General features: G+C 60.5%; 1 protein-coding gene across 5 annotated transcripts in view; it reads left to right on the top strand.

Annotated features, from left to right (window-relative positions):
- The window catches only part of ST3GAL1 (ST3 beta-galactoside alpha-2,3-sialyltransferase 1), a 71059-nt gene that overhangs the window by 39872 nt on the left and 5223 nt on the right, over window positions 1–25964 (top strand). For all 5 annotated transcript variants that reach the window (XM_081266734.1, XM_081266735.1, XM_081266738.1 and 2 more), the window contains exons 2-5: window positions 2406–2460; window positions 18480–19363; window positions 24591–24787; window positions 25674–25853. In XM_081266734.1, the coding sequence (XP_081122860.1) occupies window positions 19058–19363; window positions 24591–24787; window positions 25674–25853 (683 nt within the window). In that variant the 5' untranslated portion in view covers window positions 2406–2460; window positions 18480–19057. The remainder of the gene's footprint in view (window positions 1–2405; window positions 2461–18479; window positions 19364–24590; window positions 24788–25673; window positions 25854–25964) is intronic.

The raw sequence follows: 25964 nt of genomic DNA, 5'->3' as shown, positions 1-25964 counted from the left end.
GGAGGTGCTGTCCTTCCAGAGCGAGGCGGGGCTGGGGGTGGGAATAAAGATGCACCTCCTCCAGGCCTGGCCACATCTGGCCTGGGGCTCCATCCCTTAGGAGTGTGGGCACCTGCTTCACCGAAGCCCACCCTGCCCAGCTTCCTCGTATGTACAATCGGCCGAAGCCTCAGCCCTGACCCGTCTAGCGTGGCCGGAGTACAGCACCCCTGGCCGGGCTCAAAGGCAAAAATCGCTCCCCTGGCAGCTTTAGATTGGACACCCAGAATGGGGGTGTCAGCAGGCGGGGTCTGGCGAGGGCTCTTCCTGGCCTGTTCTCACCCCCCTCGCTGGCCTTTCCTCTCTGCCTACAGCAAGAGATCCCTCTGCTGCTTGTCTTCCCCCAAGGGTCCCCAGATCACGGGACTCAGCCTTTTCACATTATGACCTCATTCACCCCTTCCTGAGGCCAGGGACAGGGCCTCCGACCTCGGGGTTGAGAAGGGACGCACAGGCAGGTCCTGCTTCTTGGTGGAGTTGTGATGGTGTTGGTGGGTAAGACACTTGGAGGAAGCTCTCCCAGCACGGCCCGTCCCTTGCCTAGAGCTGACGTGGCCTCTCTGCAATGGTGGCGCCTCGTCGAGTTTGTGTCTACACCCTTGAAGTCACCCCAGTTCATGGCACAAACTGGGGCTCAGAAGAGAGAATTTCTGAATCAGTCTGGGAAGCATGAGGCGGCTGTCAGGACCCAACGGGGTTGGAGGGACCCTGGGCTGTCCCCTAGCCACGTTGCTCTGCAGCCCTGTGACCTGGGGCACGACCTTGTCTGACGCCAACCAGGCTCCACACACTAGGGCACAGAATGCTTTGTCAGCAAAATGTCAGCAGGTTTTGTTCTCCTCCGACCTCTTGTGCCTGTTCCACAGGAGGAAGTGGGGCATGTTCAGGCCAAGGTCGACCCAGGGAGATCTGTTTTACAAAACCCGTCTCGGGCGCTCCAAAGTGACAGTGCGTCTGCAAGTCCCCTCCACAGGTCCTGTGTCCCCCAGCAAGGCACAGTGATGACCCTGCATGGCAGGGCTGGGATGGAGGGACCCTGCCCCCCGTCTGGGCTGTGTCAGTCCTGCCGGGAGCCTGAGTGTGGTCGTGAACTTGGGCAGCGCCTGGATCCGAGCAGCGGGGCTAGAAACCCCGACTTCCCTCCTCGTGTTCTGCCCCCACCTCTGGCCTCGCCTGGGAGGAGCTGTGTCTGAGGCCCCTGTCAGCTGGGAGGCAGATGAGGGGACAGTCAGCTGGCCTTCCCATGTCCTCTGCCTGATGTGGCCGGGCGATGGTGATCTTTGACAGTCCCTCATTTACCTTGACCCTCTGAATGGCCCAGGGTTTAGCCCCAGCATCGTCCCTCCCTTACGGATGAGGAACCAGGAACAGTGACAAGAAGGTGGGCAGCCCCTGAGCACAGCCGGGACCTTGAGCCAGGCCGCCTGGCTCCTGAGCACCACATTAACAATATCAGTGTCCGGGGCCCCGCCACGCAAAGTGATGGGCAGGCGGCAGGCAGTGAGCTCAAGCTCCTGGCCGTGGGGCCGCCCCGGTGAGGAGAAGTCCAGGGGCCTGGGCCTGCAGAAGTCCTTTCCTCCTCGCCCCTGGAGGGAAGGCACAGGACACACCTGGTCCCACTCAGCCTTCCAAGACCACAGTAGCCCCTGCCCAGTGCTCAGACCCCAGCTCTCCCCCTCAGCGGGGCGCGAAGCTGCCTGTTTCCTGCCAGTCAGAGTATCCCTGCCTGCTCCTGCCCCAGGGTGACCTGTGACCTGCCACCAGCCCTGTTGCAGGCACCTCTGTGGGGGGAGCATGCGGACTTCGACCCCAGTCCCGCCCTCACTGCCAGGAGCCAGCCAGTGCTCAGCCTCCCCTGGCCTCCTCCCTGCAGAGCGGGAGGCTGGGCTGCCTCTAGGGCAGCTGTGAGGTGGGTGTGCATGGATGGGCTCAGCCAGGTGCCTTCACACATGGGGCCTGCCCGGGAGAGGGGGCACGCTCTCTGCCCATGTTCTGTCTGCTCAGCTTGTCACTCCCCCCTCTGGGGACAGCTATGCTCCGTTCCCTCTGCCAACCCCAGCTTCATAGGTTGGGTGCCGCCCTTGGGGTGGGCACTCCAAATTAGCATTTCAGAACAGGAAGTGGTCTCAGAGCTCAAGTGTGCAATACCAGCTTTCCTGTTGTCTTTGGGACAGGAAGTGTGAATGGCAGGCCTGCTTGCTCCCGCCCAGCGCTCTTTAGGTAACTGTTGTTCTCTCCAGGGCTCTTGATAGGGCTAGGCCACCTCACTAGCAGAAAACCTTGACTCTGTCTGTATGTCTGAGTCGAGCACATGGTAGAAACTGTCTCTCCTGGTGGTAATTCTGAACATTTCATTTGTTTTTCAGATGAAGACACTGAGGCTCAGAAAGTTTAAGGAACTTCACTGAGGCCACACAGAAGGTAAGTAGCAGAGCTTGGATTTGTACTCAGCTCCCTTTGACTCCAGAAGCCGTGCTCTTGGATTGCCTTATTTCTTTGCCTAAAACTGTGTTGAACTGATTGTCCCCTTCCACCAAAAGATGGACTCTCAACAGGGGGCACCTGGGACTATCCTGTTTTGGTGAGCTCATGCAGGCTTCTGGGTGGACAGGGAAGAGCCCCAGGGCTCAGAGCTGAGAAGGGGGTTGTACTAGATACAGGTCGCCCTGTTCCCCATGGGTATCTGCTCAGGAATGAGCCCTTGGTGGCTAATAGAGGCCCAAGTTCACCCACCCGAAAAGTCCCTCTGAGGATCCAGCCTCTCTAGGAACCTGGCTCAAGCGGGGCCAGGTTTCTGCTCATGTGCTCTTGGCCTTACCCTGCCCAGCCACAGGAGCCCAGAGGGCAGGGCCTGCCACCCTCACTGGCCACAGGGTGGTTTCGTTGGATTTTTGGTTTTGTTGTTTTGGCAAAAACCAGAGGAAGTCCGTGGGCTGGGTCCTGCCATCCCCCACCCCCCCAGGATGGCTGATCTGTCAGTCCGCTCAGCCACGAGGTGAAAGCCTCCAACACAGGGTCAGAGACCAGTCACTTGCTCCCGCGGGACGCTGTCCAGGCTGATTCGTGGTGGTCATTATGATCACTCTGTCCTCCATGTAAGGGCTCTGGGGCCCGAAGGTGACCAAGGTGACCGCTGCTGGTGATGCACAGGCTGGGAACAGGCTCTGCTCCCCGGATCCTGAGGCTCTGCTGTGTCCTGGCCCTCTGCCTTTGGTCCACAGTGTCTGCTGAGGGCCGTTCTCAGCAGGGGCCGGGTGGTGAGGGGCGGCCTTCTGGGTGAAGTCATTCTGTGTGCTGAGAGCTGGGGCCGAGGGCAGAGTTCTGAGGCAGGGTGGCCAGGCCTCTCCAAGGAGGGCATTTGGGCAGAGCCATGAGTGCAGGGAGGGAACCAGCCCCGGGGATTCCTTCCGTGATTCCTTCCGGGGAGGGCAGATTCCTGCACAGGGAGCAGTGTGTCCTAAGGCCCTGAGGCCGGCGCACACCTAGGGTGCCATCCCACGCTGCTTCTCTGGTTGCCTCGGCCCTCCACCTGCACAGCAGCTCCTCATCTCTCTATTTCCTCCTCCTGTCATTGCCAAGGGCCTGTAGGAGTGTGGGCGGAGTGGGGGCTGGGTTCCAAGAAAACTCAGGCAGTGAAGCAGGGAGAGCAAGGTGCCTCTCTAACAGGAAGCTGCTTGTCTTAATCCCCTGCAGCACGCTGTGATCCACTGTTTCAGGCCCATCTTTCTAAGCAGAGCAAGAGCCTGGATTCGTCAACCACAGGACAGGCTGCCTGGCTGACCTCACGCTGGCCTCGGGGAGGGAGGTCTGGCAGGCAGAGTCCAGGGGGCCAGTCGGGTGCAGAGGTGTGCAGACCTGTCCTGATGTGGCCATCAGACTGAGGCTCTGGGTGGTGGGCTCCATTCTGCCCTCTGGCAGATGGCGGTCTTGGCACCTGGAGGCTCCTGTGGGCAGCCCCTGGGGGCAGCCCCTGGGGCTGGGCGTGCTAGGACGCACTCAGGGAGTTAGGGGCCCACGTCTGTCTCCGCGCCTCTGCAGTCGATGCACAACCTTGGGCTGATCCTTCCCCTCGCTGAGCCTCAGAAGATGGCGCAGAGAGGTGGAGGCATCCATGTGTTTCCCTGGGACCCCGAGATGCCATTGGTCTGGCGTCCAAGCCTCGGCAGCAGGCGTGGGGACGAGCCTTCTTCCGTCGTCTCCCCTTGGGTTTGCAGAGCTGTGTACTTCGCGGAGAGGCCCCCGTGAGTGGGCACTCCCTCGCAGTCCTGCCTTGGCTGCCCAGAGCTGCAGGCCCTCATCGCCTCCCCGCCTGGGCTGCGGCTACACAACCAGAAACTCATTTCCGCAGGCAGCAGAATGGCTCTTTCCTCGGGGCCCAGAAGGGCTTATTAAGCCTTCCACTAACTGAATCTCATTCAGCTGGAAAAATAATAATCAGAAAGCAATTCTGCCTGGTCACTGGTCTGTGAGCTCCTTCAAGTTTCTCATAAGGAATGTTCTAAAACCTGCAGCCCTGGGAGGTGCGAAGCCCAGCCCTGCGGCTGGTCCCTGAGGGGCGGCTGGTCCCTGAGGGGCAGCCTGCCCAGCGGTCGGCCACGCTCCGTTCTCTGCGACCACCGCTGGGTCTGCCCTCTGTCCGTCTACCTGATATCACGTGGACCACCGAGAGGAGCGGGCAGGGGCATCCTGCTGGGAATACAGCACTGAAGACCCTGTGTGCCCGCGCCCCCAAGGACAGCGCGGCTCCACCCGAGCTCCTTCTCGGGTCGGAGAGCCCTTGGCTCAGCCCCTCGCCATCACAAAATGTAAACATGCAAAAGTGTCTGCTTCTCTGTGTCGTCTGCTTTCCCCAACATCTGCCCCAGGTCATCAGCTCCACTGGGTGGTGTTCACTAGCCAGGGCGGACAACCCTCCCCCTCAGTCAAACTCCACTCCTGGCCTGTCCCCCAGGGACATCCGACTTGTGGGAATCCTGGAAGGAGGAAGAGGGCCAGAGGCCAGGCGGAGTCCTGGGGCAGGGTGCTCAGACGGGAGGTCACCCGGGGAGGAGAGGGATGGAAAGTCATTCCTTCAACAGGGCCAGACCACCCAGAGTACAGTGCTTCACTGTGTGGAGAGTGGAGGAGTCTCGCAGCTGCCACGTGAGCTTCGGGTTTTGTTCTCCGTGTGGAGGGGCACAGCCTGGCCCTGCTTGTGTGCACCGACCAGCTAATCCCCAGCCCGGGGTGTTTCGTGGCAGCTGGCAGCAGACACAAGACCCCTGCCCCTGAGGCCAGGGACTTGCAGGCGCTTTGTGCTCACTGTTCTACAGGTGGCCTGAGCTGTTTCCCTGTGTCCCTCAGTCCCAGGGGTCTGGCAGAAGGCCGAGATGGACGCCTGCCATGCAGTGGCTGCAACATGGGCCACTTGGGCCCCACCTGGGGACCCATCTTGTGGTAAACAACAAGCAAGCTGTTTCTACTTGGAGGAGGCCTTGCCTTGTGGCGGGCCCCTGAGCCCTGAATGCCTCCAGAAAGACCTGCAGGGATGGGAGAGGGAGGGTCTCCAACCACAGGCAGGCACTGGAAGTTCCACTGCGACACTTCTGTGCACAACCTTGGGCTGTGGGCTTGGACCAGCGGCCATTGCTGAACTTCTCTTAGCCTCTTCAATGGGCACAGTGCCTGCCTTCTGGGCAGTCCTTAAAGGCAGGGTGTGATCACTCTTCAGGGAGCATGGTGGGGACGAGGGACTCAGCTGCACCTCCGTCCAGCCCTGCATGACCCTGTCCGGTGGTGGTGGCAGCTGGTGAGGGGTTCCAAGGTGGGGGCCATGCAGAGGGGCTTCTCCGTGGACTTGGCATTGGACGCAGCACCCTGACTTGAGTGAAGGACAGGCCTTGAGTCTGGGGGAAGGGCATTCTGGGCAGGGTGGATAGTCCACACATGGTTCCCGGGCTTGGGAGCCTGAGGACCAGCCCAGAGGCCGGTGTGGCTCAAGAGGGTGGGCCAGGAAGGCGTGGGAGGCAGTCCCACAGAGACAGGGGCTGCTTTGTGTAGGTCTCGCAGCTGCCCCGTGAGCTCCAGGTCTCCTTCTCAGTATGGAGGGACCCCTGCAGAATTTTGGGTGGGGGTGGCTCATGAGCAGGGAACACAAAAAGGAGGGACGGAGAGGCCTCGGTGTGCAACCTGATCGCCTCTAAGCCAGGAGCTAACAAGTTAGCCTGACTGGGGCCTGACAGAGGACAGGAGACACCCGGCTCAGAAAGGAGACTGTCGTGAAGGGAGGCAGATTGCAACCCTTTTGAGTATGGAGCCTCAGCTCAATCAGATATTTTCTAAATTTGGGGGACAATTGTAGCTCAGCCAGCCTACCCAGGGGCTGAGCTCACTAAACAGAAAGGAGCCAACATTCGTGGGACAGATCCAGGTCTCCGTGTATCAGGAGCTCTGATTCTCTTGCAGCCTGACGTCACACCTGCAAGGCAGAGAACCCTGGCGCCTAGGCAGAGTGTGGGGACCTCAAAATACAAGTTGAATCTGAAAACCACAAGCTTCTTACCCACGTTAATATGAGGAAGCAAAAAACCTCCTAGGTTGTGATTGCTCCTTTTGTTTACTGAGAACAGTGATGTTGGACATGGCTCTAGGACACGTGCACGTGAAAACTGCCACTCACAAAGTGTGCCTGCCAGTGTCTTCCCTGGTGTGTGTGTGTGGGGTCATTCATGGAGGGAAGGAAGGAGAGGGTGGAACACAGGGAGCAGAGAACCCAGGCGGCCCCTGTGCACTGCACAACTGGACAGACTCTGGGCGGAGCCCTCACACACACGTGCAGCCCCTCTGCGGATGTCGGTCCCAGTGGGGTCTTGGAGGGGGTTTCTGGCCCGTATCCGTGTGTCCTCCTGTTCCCAGGAGCAGCTCTAGGCCTCCCACTGTCAGCCTTGGTTCCTCCTCAAGACCAAGGAGAGCAGCAGGCCTTTTGAAGGCCTGTCGCACCCCATTCTAGGGACTCAAGGCCGCCTGTATGTCTTAAAGCAAATGGAGCAGAACAAGGTGTCTTTAGATGGCCGCGCGCCCCACGTGGGAGGCGCTTTAATGGGCAGCAGGGTTTGTGCCGTCCAGTCTTCCACCCCCAGCTCTCAGAAGGGACATTGGCAGGGAATGGTGGGAAAGCCCAGTGCTGAGTGCCCACCTCCTGGCCAGCTGACCGTCCATAGCCGCGAGTCTCCCTGCTCAGCGGGCCTGTCCCACCAGCTCAGCTCCTCGGGGGAATGGAGTGTGAGTAGCTTGTGTGATCACTTTGGGAGGAGAGGGGCTGGGTGGCAGAAGCTCCCTGTCATGTGGACAGGCTCTTGGGGGCCGGGAGGCCCTGACTGTGACCGGCTCTGGAGCCAGTCGGCTTGGATGGCCTTTTAGGTACAGAATGTCGCACCCTGGGCCACGTGACCTAAACTTTCTAGGCTTCATTTGCTCATCTGTAAGGTGGGTGTGTGAAGTTTCAGTGGAACCAACCTGAAAGTTCTCAGGCCTGCAGAGAGCCACGCGCACCACGCGCACCAGGCGCACCACAGGAATGTCCGCTCTTACTGGGGCAGGGTCAGGCAGGGACATGGCCCTCTTGGTCGTCAGGGCACTGCTTTCCATTCTGCACTCGGACTGCCCGTGTGCTCCTCTCTGCTCTGCATGCAGAAGTGGGATGTGTCTGCCTGTGGTCAAGAAGCTCTGGAGCTGCTGAGCCCCAGCCTCCTGTCTGTCCCTGCTGGGAAGGAATCCAGGTCTGGATTCCACCTGAGGATGTCTCTGAACTTGCCTGAGCAAGTAAACAAGCAGTAGCTGCTGAGCAGTTCGTGACTACCGATGGCACTAGGCAGGAAGTGAGAACAAGGGCCACCAGGTTCCAGCAGAGGGGGACAGCTTGGGGTGCTCCCCAGCCCCCAGAAGACTACGTGGTTTAGAGTGTGTGGCCCCAGCATGTGGCTCTCCTCACAGGCACAGCCTGCCTGCCCAGGCTTCTCTTCTGGTTCTGACTCTGGGGTCCGTTGCCCGCTGTGTGGCCATCAGTCAGTGGGTGGCCTCAGCCCTCCCTGACTTCAGTTCTGTGCTGTGAAAGGGCAACGTTGTTATGAGGATCAAAGGAGCCTCCTCCGGAGTCTGTGCATGGTAGGGACAGGTCCCTGCCCCTCCCTCCCCAGCTGGCAAAGTGAGTGGACTTCCCCAGGACCGGCTGGCCATGGCTGCCCCTGGCTGCCCCTGGCTGCCCCCTCAGCACTAGGGTTTCTGTCCATGGCTCCAAGCCTCCCGTCCCTTGGCTACTTCAGGCCCTGGAGCCGCCCGGGGTGCTTGAGCATTACTGGCCTCTGCAGCCTGGACTGACTGGCACGTTGCCCTGCTCTTTCCAGCCATGCACCTCACCAGGGCTGTCTGGCCTCAGCTGCCTGAAGTCCCCGTCCCTGCAGTACCAGTGCCTGCTCCTCCGCTCCAGCCCCCACGCTCCCAGTCTCCTCAGTGGACTTGCTCAGAAATCCCTTTGCCCAGGGACAAATTTTCCTCTGCTTCCTGGTGCAGGGCTCTTGCTCCTCATGTTGCAGCGATCTCTTTGGGGCTCCTCATACTCCCCTGGATGCACGTGCATAAGAAGATCCGTGTATCTAAGTTCCCTGTGTGCAGCTGTGAATGTGAGAACACAGCCAGGCTACCACCTCCTCACCTGGCCCTGATCCCGGTGACAAGCTTCCCCAGGCAAGTCTCCAACCCACCCTTCTGAACCTCTGTCTGTGCTTCAAGGGAGTGCTTGAGGTGCCGGGTTAGAGGAGGAGGCTTTGCATGAACAGCAGCGACGGACGAGGGGGGGAGACGATCGAGAGTTGGTGCAGGAGGAGAGGGGAAACCGAGACCCCAAAGGAACAGGCCTCCTCGGTCACTAGATGGAGACGGGCTGCCCTCTGGATCCCCATGGAGTGACCTGTGAGCTGCTCTTCCCTCCAGGCTCCCTCTGCCGCTGTGCTCACCGCAGTCCCTGGTCACGAGCCAGCTGTGGCCGTCCTTCTCTGTCCCAGGGCTGCCTTCGAAAGGCCTCCACCTCCCTGTCTGTAACTGGGGCTGGCTGCCCCACCCCCCAGGCCCTGATCTGCCTGGTTTGTGCCCTGGCCAGTCCCTCGGGAGCTGTGTGGCCTTAGGAAGGCCTGGCCTCTCCGCACAGCTAACTCCTCTGCAAAGCAGAGCTCAGGCAGCTGCCTGAAGACCCGGGGCACTGACACGGACACTGCCCAGGATGGCAGGCCAGGCGCACACAACACACAAGAAGAGATGGTCGGGGCTGCCAAAGAGACCCGAGATCTGGACAAGGAAGGGCACAGCCAGGGGCCCCAGATCTGGCCGGAGACCTCCTGTGGGTTTTTGCAAGAACTAGAGCCAAGATCCTTTCTGGCAGCCTAGCAGGAGTTGAAGGGGTAAGGTGCAGGTGACAGGGGCCAGACCCAGAAGGCGGCTAAGCTGAAGCCAGCCCCAGGAGCAGCCAGGGCTGCAGCCACCTCACCGGGTGCCTCCTGCTGGCATTGGGCGTTTTTATGGCAGACAGTGCTCTGGAGGGGCTGGTGGCTGTCACAGGGGGCCCCCCAGGAAGGAATGCGGGGCACCTGGCACCTGAGTGCTGCAGGACAGACCCTGCTTCTGTGCCGGCCACAGGCCACACCAGTGACAGGCCTGGATGGCCGCACCACGGATGAAGCCCTGGCAGCAGTTGAATGGGGTTGGAGAGGATTCTAGAAAGAGGGTACCTGAGGCGGAGGGGAGTCAGCTCTCTGGCAGGTGTCTGGAGGATGCCGGGGGCTGCGTGGAGAGCAGCCTGGTTCTTCCATGTGGAGGGCGAATCAGGCCACCGGAGGGGCGCTGTCTGTAGAGATGACACCTCAGTGTCCCCTGGAGTGTACAACAAACAGGACCGTGGGGCCATCTGTGCTGGCGGGATGGTGATGGGGGACTCTAGGTGGCCGAGGAGGGCACTTTAGTGGAAGGGTCACTTACAAAGTTTCATTGTGGTCAAGGAAGCAGGGGTGGTGTGGTCCCTGGGATGGAAAGAGTGGGGGTGTCTCCAGCCCTGAGCTCAAGGACAGAGAGGACAGAGACTCACTGCTTCCCCCGACAGAGCCCATTTATGGAGGACGTTTTACAGAAGCAAGAGGCCATCAGCCCTTGACTGCCCCACAGAGCGGGTTCCAGGCAGTGACCAGCCCGCCCAGTGCAGTCCAGTGCCCTCCCTCCATGCTCCTGGCCACGTCCTCTCTGGCGAGGGCCAGCATCGTGCCTGGGATCACAGGAGCCCCTGATGGGCTCAGCCCCTGAGTCACCTGGGCAGAGGAGGGGGGGACTACGTGTAGAGGAGAGCAGACACCCAGCTCGCTGCCCAAGCCTGGGCGGTCACGGCTGCCTGAGCACACACACACGTGGCAGCCCTCCCTGGCAGGCAGTGCCAGGGCACAGGATGACCCTGTGGGCGGGGCCGTTCTGTCACACCTGACTTTGCCTGAGTTGCCACCAGCTGTGACCCCACACCTGGTCAGAACCCCCTGGGACTGCTTCTGGCTTCCAGGATGTGGCTCACACCCTCAGGGTAGTGACCGCAGCCTGTGCCCTCAGCCCCACCTGCCATCCTTCCTCCGCTGGGCGTGGCCCCTGACCTTTCCTGAGCTTCTTGGACTCACCTGCTCTCCTGATGGTCCTTTGCTGCTGCCACGCCCAGGGGGCTTCTGTCCTCTGCACCCAGTGACCTGCCCACCCTGCTTGGCCCTTGCCACCGCCAGGTGCTCAGGACAACTGCTGGCCCATCCACGCTTCTGCTTCATGGCAGGGCAGTCTGCTGTATCGGGGGTCTCCAGAGGGGCAGAGCCCACAGCATGGACGCCTGTGCAGCGCCTCATTTAAGGAGTCGGCTCAGGCAGTCCTGGGGCTGTCAATCAGGAATGTACCGGGCAGGACCTGCCTTGCACCTCAGTCTGGGGGCTGGTCTTGCTCAGTGGATGGAGCCCACCCACTGGACTGAGAGACCCTCCTTTCTTACCTGTGGATGTTGACCACATCTGTTAAATACCTTCCCGCCAGCCCCCAGGCTGGCTGGGCCTCACAGCCAGGCACGGTGGCCCAGCTGAGATGATCCATCCAGCCACCCACTGCAGAGTGTTGTGTGAACCCTGGGAGGCTGAGTTGCAGGAGGGTGAGGCTGGAGGTCACTCTCCTTACCCTGGCCCATCAGCTGCCCAGCACTGGACGGAGCAACTGCTTGGCAGCAGGTGCCCAGTGAGTGGTGAAGGAAGCGACGGAAGCAAGAGAGGAATCTGCAAAGGAGGAAGGCAGCGGTGGCCACGGCCAGGCAACGTGTTGGACATGGGGGTGGCGTCCCGGGTCGCGCTCACGAGCATGTCTTCTCCACATCCAGTGCTCGCACACATGCTCCTCACTCGCAGTACTGAATTCCTCTAGCAACGGTGATCCCAGGGCAGGTGACACTGGCTATATCAGTATAGTCACACGCTTTCTGATGACAGGGATCCCTTCTCAGAAGTGCCATATTGTGTGCTCCCATGATCCTGTGACTGTCAATGAGGCCTTGCCAAGCCAAAGGGGGTGTGGATGGTCACCGAGGTGGCCTCTCGATGCCATCTAGACCCTTGGTGAACATGAGACATAAGAGGTGGCTGCCAGAAAAACAGTGTGGCTTCTTCTTAGGACGAGCACACGTGAAATACCGATGTCAAGGTCATGGGCTCAACTAGTGCCGCTCTTACCAAGGTCATGCCCTGCCCGTCATTGGATGCTGGCAGTGGTGAGGCTTGTCTGTACCAGTGTCACCAGGAATACTTGTGCCCTGCTGGCTGTGACAGCTCCGGTGTCATAGGCAACAGCAATGACCACTATCGCATAGAAGGTCCTTAAGCGATTCCCGATGGCCCCAGTACTATCCCTCCTTTCCTGGGGGTCGGGAGTTGTTGTGGTGCTTTTCACCATCCATAGATGGACAGCGCTGATTCTGATGTCTATTAAATATTCCTGATTCTAAGTATCTTGGTTATAGCAGAGGGGTCTTGTGAAGTGACCATCAGGGCTGACCGAGTACCTGATAAATTGTTCTTTCTGTGAGCCCAGGGTGAGCCAGGGCTGGGATCAGGGTCCCATTTTGCAGAGGAGAATTGGCTACCTGAAGTCCTGAAGTGGTTCCTGGCCGATGCCCTGGGGAGGGCCCTCTCCTTGTCATGGAGATCAAGGCCACCTCTCGGGCCTCCCTCGCAGTGACAGATGTCTCTGGTTTTCTGGAGAAGCTGGGTCTGATGGCAGGGGCGAGGGTGTGCAGATGCAGCTCAGCCAGGGGAGTGCAGCTGCCTCCTTCAGGGTGGGTGGGGATTAGGTGGGTTCATGCTGACTGCCACCTGCTCCAAGCTGGACAGCACATGCTGTGCACTCTGACGCTGCCACCAAGGAGCGGGGATGGTGCGTCCCTCCTCTGCACTTCCTTGCTGGGGCTCAGGGCGCCATTTTGAATGTTTGAGCTGCATCAACTCATTTCCCTCTCTGCAAAAACACGTGAGGCAGGGACTAGTCTAGCCCCACATTCTAGACGAGGAATCTGAGGCAAAACTCCAAGTGGTCCCCGCTGCACCTTTGTCGGAAGACCTGCAGATGCTTGGGCCCAGTGCTGCAGCCTGGGGCTTTGAGGCCAGCAGGCTTCAGGAAGCCAACACAGACCAAGACGGTCCTGCATCCTGGAGATGGAGGCAGATGGGTCTGGAGGCCAGTACCTAGGTCTGTAGGCAGCTACAGCTGCCCAGCAGCCCCCCAACCCGTGCAGGCAGGAGGAAGGTCCCTCTGCTGCCCACCCAGCCATCCTTGGCCAACTGTGGCATCGAGAACCCTGCCGGCAGGAAACTGCGGCCCGGCTTCCAGCCCTGCAGCTCCGGGGCAGCATGGAGGAGGAAGTAGGGACAAAGGCCCCCTCAGCAGACAGTGACCTGCACTGGGGGCCTGCAAGAAGCAGGACACCCTAAGAGCTCTGGGCACAGACAGGGTCAAGGCACAAGCAATTTCATCTCCAAATCAGAATTTGTGCTGTGAACTGGCCCCGCGTCAGCCCCGACCCTGGCCTTGGATCATAACTGCAAGTTCCTCGAGGTCTCCTTGAAGGTTCTGCACATCTCCATCACAGAGGTCCCCCTGTGTGACAGCCAGGGAGCCTGCAGAGCCACAGACATGAGCAGGGAGAAGGTCTGATCATCCAGTGACGGCAACATGTGGCCAGAAGGACCCCTGAGCCTAGGGGAGGGACAAGTGGTGGGAGGCCCGGGCCAGGGCTGGGCTGCATCCACCCAGTGAGGCTTCCAGGCAGGCGCAGCCTGCAGCTCTGACTCACTGGGTCGCGGCTGCTCCTCAGGCCGATTCTCCGAATAGGGAAATAGAGCAGAAATCAGACACTCCCTATAACAGCTCAGAGGCACGAGGGACTCTGTGCAGGGTACACTCTGTTTCCAGAGCCAGCACCTTCTTCCTGGAAACCCAGGCTTAGCAACGAGCAGATGTGCAGTGGATGGGAAAGGAGGGGAGGAAAGAGAAGAGCGGGGCAGAGACAGCCATCGATCCACGTCTGGAGGACACGGTGCTTGGTAGGAAGACAGGGGCCAGGCCCTCTCTGCCTCTCCTGGTGCAGGGACTCACCCCGAGCCTCTGCTTCCTCATCTGGGAGGTGGGGGTGCGGTGCCTCCACGTGCCAGCACACGCTCCATGCTGGGCATCTATGCATGCTTCAAACCGATGTGATTGCCTGTCTTAAAGAGCTGGCTGGGCACAGTGTGTAGATTATTGTACCCCGGGTCCCTTTGCCAGGAAGTAGCTGATACGGCATTTGCACCCAGGGCTGCTGTGGCCTCAAATGGGGACAGTGAATCTGCAGACTGAAGAACAATGCCCGGAACATGCCCCGTGGGACACTGGCAGCTGGAGTTGAGAGGGGCTGGCCGGTGCTGGGTACTGTAACTCCCAGAGGCTCCAGAGGGTGGCACACCAGCATTCCTGAGCCTGTGGAAAGAGGATCCCAGCGATCCAGGAGTGGAAAACCAGAGTGACTGGGAGCTGAACTCAGGGGCCAGAGAGAACTGCCGACTCAGGCGGGTCTGTCCCTGCAGCCCCCACACACTGTTCCTCAGCCACTGCATCCTGTCCTGAGGCATGTCTGCTGCTGAGCACTCAGGGTCTGGAAACCTGGGCCCCTCCAGTGCATTATGACCCCCTCCTGGCAGCTCCTCAGAGGTCCTGACCACTGAAGCAGAAAGCAATGAAGCGCCAGGGTCCAGAGCCCTGAGCAAGGGCAGCAAGGAATTCTGTGGGTCAGAGGCAACCTGTTGGTTGCAGCCTGGTGCGTACTGGCTGGTGCCTGGTTTCCCTCCATCTTTTACGTAACTCTGGCAGTAGGACAGGCCAAAGTAAGCACAGAATTGATCTGCGTCGCACACCTACTCTGTGCACAGAGCTGAGCTGCTCACTGTGCGAATCACTGCATCCTACAGGAGGCCCTGGTGAGCATCATGAGCTCCATTGTGTAGACTCAGGAACCAAGGATCAGAGAGGTGAAGTGCCTGGCCTATTCCTGGCACACAGCCAGGAATGAGGAGGGTTGGGAATTAAATTTGGGTCTGAATGTGACATTTTTATTCCAACAATTGTTGGCTGAGATCCATTGGCAAATTCTTCACGCAAACACAGTTGATGGATTCCAACTGTCCAGCGACAAGGCTGGGGCTGGAGAGCAGATTGGAAACGTTGTTCTTCCTTCCACTGGCCAGACTTACTCTGCGCACCCTGTGCCACCATGGGAAGCCAGCCGGCCAGCACCCCCCCGGGTCAGGACACAGGAAGATCTGGTTTTTAGTGACCAGAAGGCTCACAGCAGCTGGAACCCAGAAGGGACCGGGAAGTCACATGGGCGAGGGGTAGCTGGTGTGTGTGTGGGGGGGGGCTCTGATACCCAGTGAAGGCTGCCAGAGCTGGGCTTGGGAACAGGGAGGTGGTGGCTCAGAGGCTGCGCTGAGCTCTCACTTTGCAGCCTGTTGACCTGCTGGGCTTCCCCCCGTCTGCTCGTGGCTGGTGCAAGGAGATACACTGGGCACCTGAGGGCCCTCCGCCCCCACAGTCTCCTCTGCATTTTCCAGGCGCCTAACACATTTGGACACCCCTCCAGTTCCAGGAACACAAGGAGCAGGGGTGGACACCGTGCTTTCCAGGTCTATGGCAGAAGCTGCGTTAGACCATAGAAGCTGAGAAGCTAAAACGGACGGGTAGGGAGATGAGCACGTGTGTGGGTTCAGGACAGCCACGTTCCAGGGGACCAAGAGCCTGGAGCGAGGGGACCACACAGAGGAATTCACAGCTGCACCCCTGTTCTTCCTGTCAGGCGTCCTCAGTGTCCGAGTTACCTGGGTTCAGAGTTTAAGAAAACCAAGCAGGAAGGAGCAGCGGGGACACTGACAAGCCACCCTGGGGTGGGGCCATGTCACGGCACAGGGGACAGAGATCTGAGAGAAGGGCTGTGAGGAAGGTCTAGGCTTCAGAAGCCTGTGCCCTCGGGAACGGTGACCAGAACCACGCCAGGTGCCCAGGAGGACAGGCCCAACCCCACGGGAGCACGGTCCCTGGGTCCCTCCGCCGTCAGCTGACCGCCCTCCCCAGCCTCCCATGCGTCACCCCTGATGTCCACGGCAGCCAGGCCAGCCTCGCGCAGGACCAGGCGTCCAGAGAGGGTGGCGAGAGGCCAGGTGGTAGGAACAGCCCCACTGTAGGCAGCCACCCCAGGGCAGCGAGGTGGGCCTTGAAGACGCTGCGATCGACACTTGCTAAAAGACAGACAAGACGGAGGGGGCTTCAGAGAGCTGGAGGTCATCAACAGAGATCAGACGGACGTGCTAGAAGGGAGAGAGATGTGACTCGGGAAGGACTGAGGTGTGATCCCAGCAGACTGTGCAGGGGTCCTATAGAGGGGTGCCTTCCAACAAGTGGGGGAAGACCAGAAATAACCCAAGAAGTGGCAAGAGAAGAGAGCCCAGGGGCGGAGTGACCGCCACCACCGTGGGCACCCTGAGGCAGAGCCTGTCCTGGCTGTGCCTGCCCCCTTCCCCGGGGCTTGTCTGCAGCTGCGGTGGTGCCCAGGGCGTGAGGAGCGCTGCCCGCCGTCCACAGGGGCTGTTCTTCACTCACGGTCCACGAGTTCCCAGCTGTCCTCTTTGTCCCAGCTAATTGTCCCCAGCTCCCTGCTGCGGGGCGGGGACGGGGTGCTGATCCTCTCCAGAGGCCCCCCTGGTGGAGCCCCGACTCCTGAGTCCCACTGTGCCGGTGACCCGGTCAGGCGCACCCACCCCACGCCTCTCCAGGATTCCCGCGGGGCCAGGGGCTGACGGCCACTCTGCATCAGGGATGGGGTCGCGCCCCTCTGCTCCCTGGCTAGGGTCACCCCACCCAGCACCAACCCAGAGAGCTGGAGTCTCCCAGCCCAGCCAGGGCCCCGGGGCCTCATCTCCACGGAGGACCTGTGTGACCAACGCACTGGGGTCCGTGAGGACGTCTCAAGGCCAGCTCATTATGAAGGCAGGTGTGTGGCACCACGTCACCCCTGTGCTCCAACCCACACAAGGGTCCTTGTCCCTCAGAGACGACCCGGTCTCCACTGGCCTCCACAGCCCGACCCACTCGCGTGCAGCCTGCCACCCTGATGCTCCTGCTCCTGAAGGCCCTGGGCCTGTTGCTGCCTTGGGAGCCTGAATCATGCATCCTGACCGTCTAGCCAGGGCCTGGAATGGCATGAGGACCAGCATATTTGTAGGGAATGAACTGGATCAATGGGCGGACCTTGGTGGATGGAAGGGCGGGACTTGAGCAGAACCAGTTATCAGCCCTGTTTTGCAGTTGAATGAATGGTTCAGAGAGGTTAGGTCACTGTCCAGGGTCACACAGTGCATAGTGGTACCGCCTGGGGAGAATCAGACCTTCTGTCTCTTGCTCTGAGCTTCTCTGCCAGACCATGTGTTGGCCTTCCTTTCCACATTCCTTCTGGAACTCCACTGAGCACAGGGTATGTGCCAGGTGACAGGACCACAGTGCTGAGGCCGAGCTTCTGTCCTTCCCGAGCTCCCTGCCTAGGGAGGAGAGTGGACGGTGCAGGCAGAGAGCTGAGCCCTGTAGGTGCAGCCAGCCAGGCACAGTGGGCTGGGCTTTCTGGACAGTAGGATGGCCTGGGCAGGAGCACCTGTCACCGAGGGTCAGTCATTTTGCTTCAAGTTACAAAGAATCAGCTTTCCATGAAGGTGGGGATTTGTTCTCTCAGCTCACTGGAAAGTCAAGGTGTGGGGCTGGCTGCAGGTATGGCTGGGTCTGGCCTCTCCCACTACTTGTCTGGGCCTTGTTCAGCTCTCCCCTCTCCTACCGCAAGCTACTGTGGCTGCCAGTGTGACACCGACCTCCACATCTCAGTGACGAACTTGCTGCAGCACTGAGGCATTTGAATGGGGACTTTCCAAGCCACGACCCATGAGAGGGCCCCAGTAGGGGCCCCAGAAGTCACTGCCCCCCTCTTGCTGTGGTCCAGAGAGACCACCAAGAATGGACGGGGGGTTATGGATTGGGGCTTAGATCCAGCGTCCTCCTCTCTCTGTGACCTTGTGACCCTGGGAGTGTCATTTACCATCCCTGAGTCTGTTTCTTCCAAGACACACAGGGAAACTGGTATCTGGCGGGGTGGGCTCTGAGGACTATCTGGAGATAGCCCCACAGTGGCCCTGAAGGGACCGAGGACGTTCACACACTCTCCTATGGACAAAGCAGCGCTGAGCCCAGCAGAGGCTGAGAGACAAGCTCCGCGAGCCTCCTTCATCTTCTCTTCACAGCCATGAAGTGGGTGGGAGGTGGTCCCACTTCACAGAGGAGGAAACCGAGGGCCAGGAAGGCTGAGTGACTTTCCCACGGCCACACCTTGCTTAAACAGAGCTTGACAGTGGCCGTGGGAAGCCCAGCTGTGGTGATAGAGGTGGGGACCCTGCGCTAAGTGTGACATTTTTCTTGTGATTCTTGCGGCTTCTGCTGCTGCAGTTCAGGACAGGTGGTCAGATAAAGTGTTTGGGATCCTGGGTGCAATGTGCACCCTGAGCCTCCGACTCTCCCCGCAGGCTTGTGCTGAATGCTTCCTCGTCCCAGCTTCAGGCTGGGCGAGGCGTGCGTGGAGGGGTCCCCCGCCCCCGGCCTTGGTAGCCTGCAGACAGACAGGAACTTCCCATTGCACAGACACCTACCCTGGGTCTCAGGAGGGCAAACCAGTCCCCGCAGTCCCCCAGGTTGGCCATGCACAGAGGGGAGACCCCAGAATCCATCCGGGGCTATGCAGGAGAGCGAGGTGGCAGGATGTCATCTTTCTTTCTTCCTCTTTTTCTATGCAGATGACGGACAACCTCTGTGTGGTCATCAAGACAGCTGTCCAACTGCCACATCCCTGGTGACAGCATGGAGCGACACGACTCTCATTAAGGATCACCAAAAACCACGCGTTCCGGAGGAGGGTAGTCAGGGGGGCGCCCTGCATCCAGGGCCGAGCCCCATCCTTCCAGGTCCTCACCCCCGAGGGTCCCGGGGCTGTCGCAAAGATTAACTGCCCCTGAGCCCCTCCGAGTGGGAGAGGAAATCACTGTTGTTACATTTAATTAAAACTTCATCAAGAGACATTATCAGCTCATTTGGGATCGTAGAAGAAACAGGCCACATTATTTCCTAAAAGACAGATTGCAGGCTGAGAGCCAGGCCCCAGGAATGGGCTCTGGGCACTGCCCAGGCGTGTCCAGGGCACAGGGGCGGCCGCCTCTCCGTGGGGGTGCAGCTGGCGCTCACAGCCCGTGAGGCCTTCCTGGGGACCCCAGCCTCCCTCTGATCGCACCGGCGCCTCCAGGACCTTCTCTGTGCTCCTGCTCAGTTTGGTGGGTTCCTCCCGCCCGTCACAGGGGCCCCCCCGCCGACAGTGAAGATGGTGGCCGTGCGGAGGAGGACCCTCAAGGTGCTCACCTTCCTGGTGCTCCTCGTCTTCCTCACCTCCTTCTTCCTCAACTACTCGCACACCACGGTGCCCGCCGCCTGGTTCCCCAAGCAGATGGTCCTGGAGCTCTCCGAGAACCTCAGGAAGCTGCTCAGGCCCCGGCCCTGCACCTGCGCCCACTGCGTCAGCCAGCAGGGGCTGTCAGCCTGGTTCGACCAGCGCTTCAACCAGACGCTGCCGCCGCTGCTCAACGCCCACAACGCGCTCCTGGACGAGGACACCTACCAGTGGTGGCTGGTGAGTCCTGCAGTGGGCACGGGGCGGGGCGGGGGCTCCAGGGCCACATGCCAGCCCTGCCAGCACCTGTCACGCGTGCATCAGAGCAAGTCCACGGCCCTCGTCTCCGGGGGCTGCCGAGGACCGCGAGGCTTGGGACCACCTACGCCTGCTGCTCAGGGCTGGAGGCCAGAGTCTGAGGTCGCGATGTCCTCAGGCCGGTTCCTCCGTGGCGCTGTGGGGGAGTCTGGGGTGCACGCTGTCCCTTGACTGGCAGCTGTACCGCCTCCACCTGCAGGGCCAGGCTTCCCTGTGTCCATCCCTCTCCTCCCATGAGGGCACCTGTCCTTGGAGCCAGGGCTCACCCAGTGTCCAGGCTGATCTCTAGAGGTCCCTCACGGCTTCCTGCAGGGCCCTCCTTCCAGGCCACATTCTCAGGCTCTGGGGACTGGCCCCTGGGCCCATTTGGGTACCAGCGGTTCACCATGGCAGGTGGTGCAGTCAGAATGCAAGGTCGCTGCCAGGGGAAGGTAGAGATCAGAAGCAAACCTACTACAGGGGTTCCTCCATATCTGGGGGTGAGCCCCTGATGCTCCAGGGCATTTGCCTATAACCTGCTCACATCCTCCATGAGCTTTGACCATCTCTAGATGACTTATAGTCCCCAACACCACCTGAATGCCACCTGAATGCCCCCTGAATGCACATTGTTTGGTGCAGATGTGATGTTTTCAGCTCTTTTGTGTCCGCGGTTGGTGGATCCCATGGATGCAGAACCCATGAGCCAGCAAAGTAGCCTTGGCAGGAAGTGCTCTCAGGAAGGTCACCTGAGATGTGTCATCGTGACAAGTGTGGAGCCTGGGACTCACCTGCAGGGAGACAGGTGCCTCCTCGGGGTGGTGCTCTGGGGGTGAGCAGGACCCATCCAGGACTGGACACGTACTTAGAAACTGGCCAGGAAGTTAAGGGACGGGGTGTCTGAACTTCTCAACCTCCCCTCCTGTGTTCGGATCAGTAGCCTTGTGGGGCTTCTACTGCCATTCACAAAGGACAGAGAAAGCCAGAATATCCCCCCCCTCAGTGACATTAATGATGTAATACTGTAAATGGGGTGGTCAGGGTCATCTCTGAGGCTGAGATCCAAATGCAAAAAAAGATACCAGGCATGAAAAGTTCCAGAGAACATGCTGCAGGTCCTGGGGATAGCATGTGCAAGAGTCCTGGGGGTGGCTGGTGTGTTAGAGGGGTGGAGGAGGTCGGGGGCTGGGGTGCTAGGAGAGCAGGTCCAAGGAAGAGGAAGACCCCGTGTGAAGGAAGCCCAGCAGGAAGCCACTGTGGGACCCCACCCGGCCGAGCCTGACCTCTTCATCTGAAAGGCCATTCTGGTTGATAAATGCAAAGTGGGTGGAAGGGAAATGAGAAATCTGCCTCTGTGTCAGACTGCTGAGCACTTCTGTGTGCAGGCACCAGTCTGTGCAGATGGAATAGGAGACATTGTGCAGGGAGAAGTGCAAACACAGTCCCCAGCCTGGGTGAGGGGTGTGGAGCAGGAGGTGGGCAGGGAGAGGCCGAGGAGGAGCAGCTGGCCACGGGGCCCTCAGAGGCTGCCCCCAGGACTTCTGCAGCGAGGCCCCTGCGGGCAGAGGGGTCAGGTTGTGCGTCGGGCTGGAGGAGTGAGACAGCGTGCGGGAACGGAGGGGCATCACGAGCCAGTGGCCACCTGTGTCTGGGGCGCTCAGGACCCCTCACGTGCCCTGCTGAGGGCAGGGCCTGGGGTGCGCTGGGCTGCAGAGGCAGGGCTGCCCTCGTGGAGTTTTCTGTGAGGAACCCTGCGTGGGAAGAGCACGTGGCCTCCTTGACAGGAGTGGGGACGCCTGTGAGCCTTGGGGGTCCAGTGCGGGGTGGATCTGGAGCCCAGCTCGACCTGGCCTGGTAACCTGTGCTGAGCGCCAGGTCCTGAGTGGGCTCTGGGGATGTGACAAAGAGCAGGACCAGTGGGGACCTCCCTGTCTGGAGAAGGAGGTGGTGTGCTCAGCCACAGAAGGGACAGGGCAGGGGCTCAGCCTTGACCTTGGCTCCACTGGTGTTGGACTGACAGGGCCACCGGCCACCTTGCCTGCAGATGGGACAGCAGCTACAGGCCCAGCGCAGGGCGGGGCTGGGAGGCCTGGGACTCACCTGCAGGGAGACAGGTGCCTCTCTGGATGGCGCTGTGGGATGAGCATGGCCCGTCCAGGACTGGACACGTACCTGGAAACAGGCCAGGATGTTGAGGGACAGGGTTGTGAACTTCTCAACCTCCCTCCTGTGTTCGTATCAATAGCCTTGTGGGGACAGAGAAGCCAGACTGTCCCCCCAGTGACATCAGTGACATATGCTGAGTGACCCGCCCCTTGTGTGCCACGTGTGTGAGATCCCGGATGCTGATGCTTGGGTTTCCTCCAAGTTCTTCCTGGGTCTGTCCTCATGCTCTCGCCAGCCGACCTCCGAGCCGCTTCCCCGACGAAGGCTCTGCTTCTGCCTCCCAGTGCAGAGCTGGACAGACCAGGGTCCCTGCAGAGTGGGCCACACGTGGCTGCAGGAGACGGGCAGGTGATCAGGGCACGGCACTGTGGGCACCTGCGGTCATTCCTGCTGGGCTCCCTGCCCATCACCTGGCCTGAGGTCCCCCCCATCTCTAGCTCTGGCCAGTCTTGGTTCTGACAGAGAGAGGGTAGCATGTGTGGCCGTGCACACACTGGGCGGGTGCCTGGGGTGCTGTCCGGTCTCCACTGTGTCTGCGGGACAGTTTCACTTCCACCCCGTGGTCCACGCTTCCTACTGCGGCTGGCATGGTCCCATGGGAGCGCTCGCTGCCCTGCCCTGGCGCCAGGCAGGCATGGGCTGTGCTTCCTGCCAGGTGCACAGCTGACCCCAAGCCCTCAGCCCCAGCTGCCCCTGCAAATCCCGTGTGCGGTACAGTAGGTGCCCAGGGAACGTCGTTGCTGGGGACACGGGCACATGCAGTGCCTGCTCCCTGGTAAGGGCACATGGTGAGGCCGCTCGCTGCTCCCAGCACCTGGTCTCGAGCGGGGGGCACAGAATCCTCCCTGATGGTCTCCACTGAGATTCCCACCCGGGCCTGCCTGGCGTCCTCTACCCGGGGCACAGGGTGGTCCCTAGACACCAGGAGCAGTGGTGCCACTCAGCTTGTCAGACAGGCAGGGTCCCCGGGAGGTTGTCTGCACGTTGGGAAGGTGAGGCGGCCCCAGGGATCTTATCAGAGCCGGGGTCCACCCTGGACATGGGGTTGCTGTGGTGGTAACGCACGCCGAGCGCGCGTCCATCACGTTGACACCTGTCAAGGGACAGTTCACCAGCACCGTCACGCTCAGAGGGTCCTATGGCTCACACTGCCCACCCCCACCCAAAGTCGGCACCACAAAGCCAGCTGCCCCCGCCCCACCAGCCCCTGGACCCGCCCTTGGCTTCTTACCTTGGTGAGTTTGACTCTCCAGGAAATGCCCCTCCACGGGACTCCTGTCCTGCCCGTCAGGCGGGTTCACTGTGACGTTCTGAGGCCCAGCGTGGCAGCCTAGAGCGGATCCCCTTCCTGGGTCAGCGGATGATGTTCTGTCTCATTTTCAGGCCACACTGGGCTTATCTGCTCCTCCACGTCTGGACCTGTGGGTCCGTCGTCCTCTTGACTATGGTGAACGGCGCTGCTATGGGCGTAGGTCTCCCAATACTGGCCCATACTGGCTCAGGACTGTGTCCACTCCTTGGGCTGGGCAGCTGGGAACGGCATGGCCGGGTGAGGGGGCAGCTCTGTGTTCCCCAGTCAGGAGTCACTGTCTTCCACAGTGACGGCCCCAGTTTACAGTCCCGCCAGCAGTGCACAAGGGTTCCATTCTCCCCACATCCTTTGTGATCTTCCTTTTTGAAGATTATAAGGGTGCTAGAGGGGGTGACGCGTGCTACAGGTAATGTGGCCTTCAGTTTCCCTGTGGCCTGTTTTATCAGTCCATTTTTCATTACTGTAATGAAATACCTGAGAGAGACCACTTTATAAAAAGAAAAAAACGGTCTGTTTAGACTCACAGTTCTGGAGGATGAGGGCTTCATCTGGCCTCCTCTTCCTCTCCCAGCCACCCCCGTCCCTGGGGCAGGGTAGTAGCTGATGGAATCACCCCACAGCGCAGCATCTCCCCCACCCCACCCATAGGGGCTGGGCTTTCTGAAGGTCAAGGTCGCAAGGCTGGAGGCCTGGGCTGTGTTTGGGAGAAACTTAGGGTGGATTTTTGAAAGCCCAGCTTCAGTTCCTGGTTTGCATGTGGCACAAGTCACCTGACCTTTCGCTGAGAGCACCTTCCTCACCTGTGTCTTCGTGGGCCAGGTGCCACGCAGCTCACACCGTATCTCGAGGGCTCCAGGACCCAAGTGCCACTGGAAACACCGTTCAGACCTGGGCAGTGCCTTAGGGACCAAGAGGGTGACCTACTTGTCCTGGCTTTAGCACCAAAAGTACTGCATCCAGGGAGTACTACATAAGGGACCAGGAAGGAGTCCTGGGGCAAGGGGCCTTTGAGCTGGTCTCAGAAGTTGCAAGCCATGTGCTGTCAACACGAGGGAGGGCCTTGTGCCTCCAACGAGTGGCCGCCCTTTGGTCAGGATGGGAAGGTGCAATAGTCCTGGGGCTGCGGAGGGTGGGAGCATGAGGGCAGCAGAGGCGGGGTGGGCACTCCGTGTGTCCCAGGCCCGGCTAGCCCACCCCTGCTGCTCTGTTAAGGTGTGACCAAGGGCCTGGAGCCCCAGGGACCTGGCGTCCAGAATTGGGAGCCATTAGGAGCAGGCAGGAGTGTGACCAACCCCAGAGGTTCTGCTGGGACCCTAGGGAGATGGAGGCGCTCCAGAGGGTGGGGGGCCAGGGTGAGGGGCTGTGGGACCATGAGGGGTGCAGCACCCCAGCCTCCCTGGGCCCTCCCCTGCAGCCAGTGTCCTGCCTTGGCTGTCAGCACAGGCCGCCGCACACAGGAGGCGTCTGTGGACATTGGCAGTGAATGAGGGTGTTCTCCTTTCTGTCCCCTGAGCAGCCTTGGGCTCCTTGGTGGGCAGCCGTGTCTGAACTGCTGTCACCTCCAGAGCCTATAGGTGGGGTAGCAGGAGGTGCCAGCCGAGGCAAGCTGGCCGCTGGCGGGCAGGTGGCCGGGGCACAGAGTCTGCCGGGCCAGCAGCAGCACCAGGCCCACCGTCCCCTCCTCCTCCACAGAAGCTGCAGCGGGAGAAGAAGCCCAACAGCCTGAACGACACCATCAAGGAGCTGTTCAGTGTGGTGCCTGGGAACGTGGACCCCCTGCTGGAGAAGCGGTTGGTGGGCTGCCGGCGCTGTGCGGTCGTGGGCAACTCGGGCAACCTGAAGGAGTCCTCCTACGGGCCTGAGATAGACAGCCACGACTTTGTGCTGAGGTGAGAGCCGGACCCCCAGCCCCAGCCTCCTGGCTGCACACAGGGCCCCGGCGGGGCTCAGGCCAGAAGGCCAAGGTTCCAATCCTGGAGCCCCGGGGTGCACCCAGGGCCCACTGCCCTGTGTCCCCCAGCTCTGCAGGCTGAGTGGGCCAGGAGGGCCTCTGTGGGTGCAGAGAAGAACCCGGGGTTCCTGGGAGCTTGGCGTGGGAGACCTGGAGAGAGGACCGGGGTCTGAAGACACTGTCTTTCAAATTCCTACCCCGTTTGCTGTGACAAACCGTAGGCTTCTAAACCTATTTCCTTGTCCCAAGTTACAGACATCCCCACAGAGGCCCAAGTCTACCCTGGGTTTCCTGTGACCCTGGCTGCATTGCTCACCAGGGCCCCAGGGCAGGGCACAAGCCGGGGTGGGCTGGCACTCCCCAGCCACTTCCTCCAAAGCCCCTGTTTCTGTGCCTGGACATGATGTCCCCAGACCCCTGACCTGGCTCTCAGCGTACCTGGTGTCCAGTGGGAACATCTGTGGTGGAGGCAGAGTCAGATGCGGGGTCAAACAGACCTGAGGTCAAGGCTGCCACTGGGTAGCTCCATGGCTTGGACAACCTGTCCGACCCCAGGTCTCAGGGGCCATGATAAAGGACCATGGAGACCTCTGGGTGTTACATATGAGAGGCCGTCAACCATGGGTGGTGGCTCCCTTGAGATCAGAAGGACAAGTCAAAAGCCTTTCACCCTGTTTTAATCTGCACACGGGAGGAAGTTGAGGCCCGGGGAAGAGGGGACACACCCGAAGTCACAGCACATCTAAACCATGTGACCTGCGCCCTGAGGCTCCAGGACACTGACACCCAAGCCACACAGCACTCTCCCTCCCTTCCTCTCCCAGGATGAATAAGGCCCCCACGACGGGGTTTGAGGCCGACGTAGGCAGCAAGACCACTCACCACCTGGTGTACCCCGAGAGCTTCCGGGAGCTTGGGGAGAATGTCAGCATGGTCCTCGTGCCCTTCAAGATCACCGACCTGCAATGGGTGGTCAGCGCCACGACCACAGGCACCATCTCCCAGTGAGTCCCCACCGCGCACTGGCTGGGGCCAGGCCTGACCTCCAACCCCCGGGCACGCACCTGCCCCCCACTCCTCCTGCCTCCCCTGGCCAGGCCAGCTCTGACTGGGCT

This window comes from Spermophilus citellus, assembly GCF_964194105.1.
Source record: "Spermophilus citellus genome assembly, chromosome: 14".
Classification (NCBI taxonomy): Eukaryota; Metazoa; Chordata; class Mammalia; order Rodentia; family Sciuridae; genus Spermophilus; species Spermophilus citellus.
Note: the sequence above shows the minus strand (reverse complement) of the source record. Positions and strands in the feature narration are given on the sequence as shown.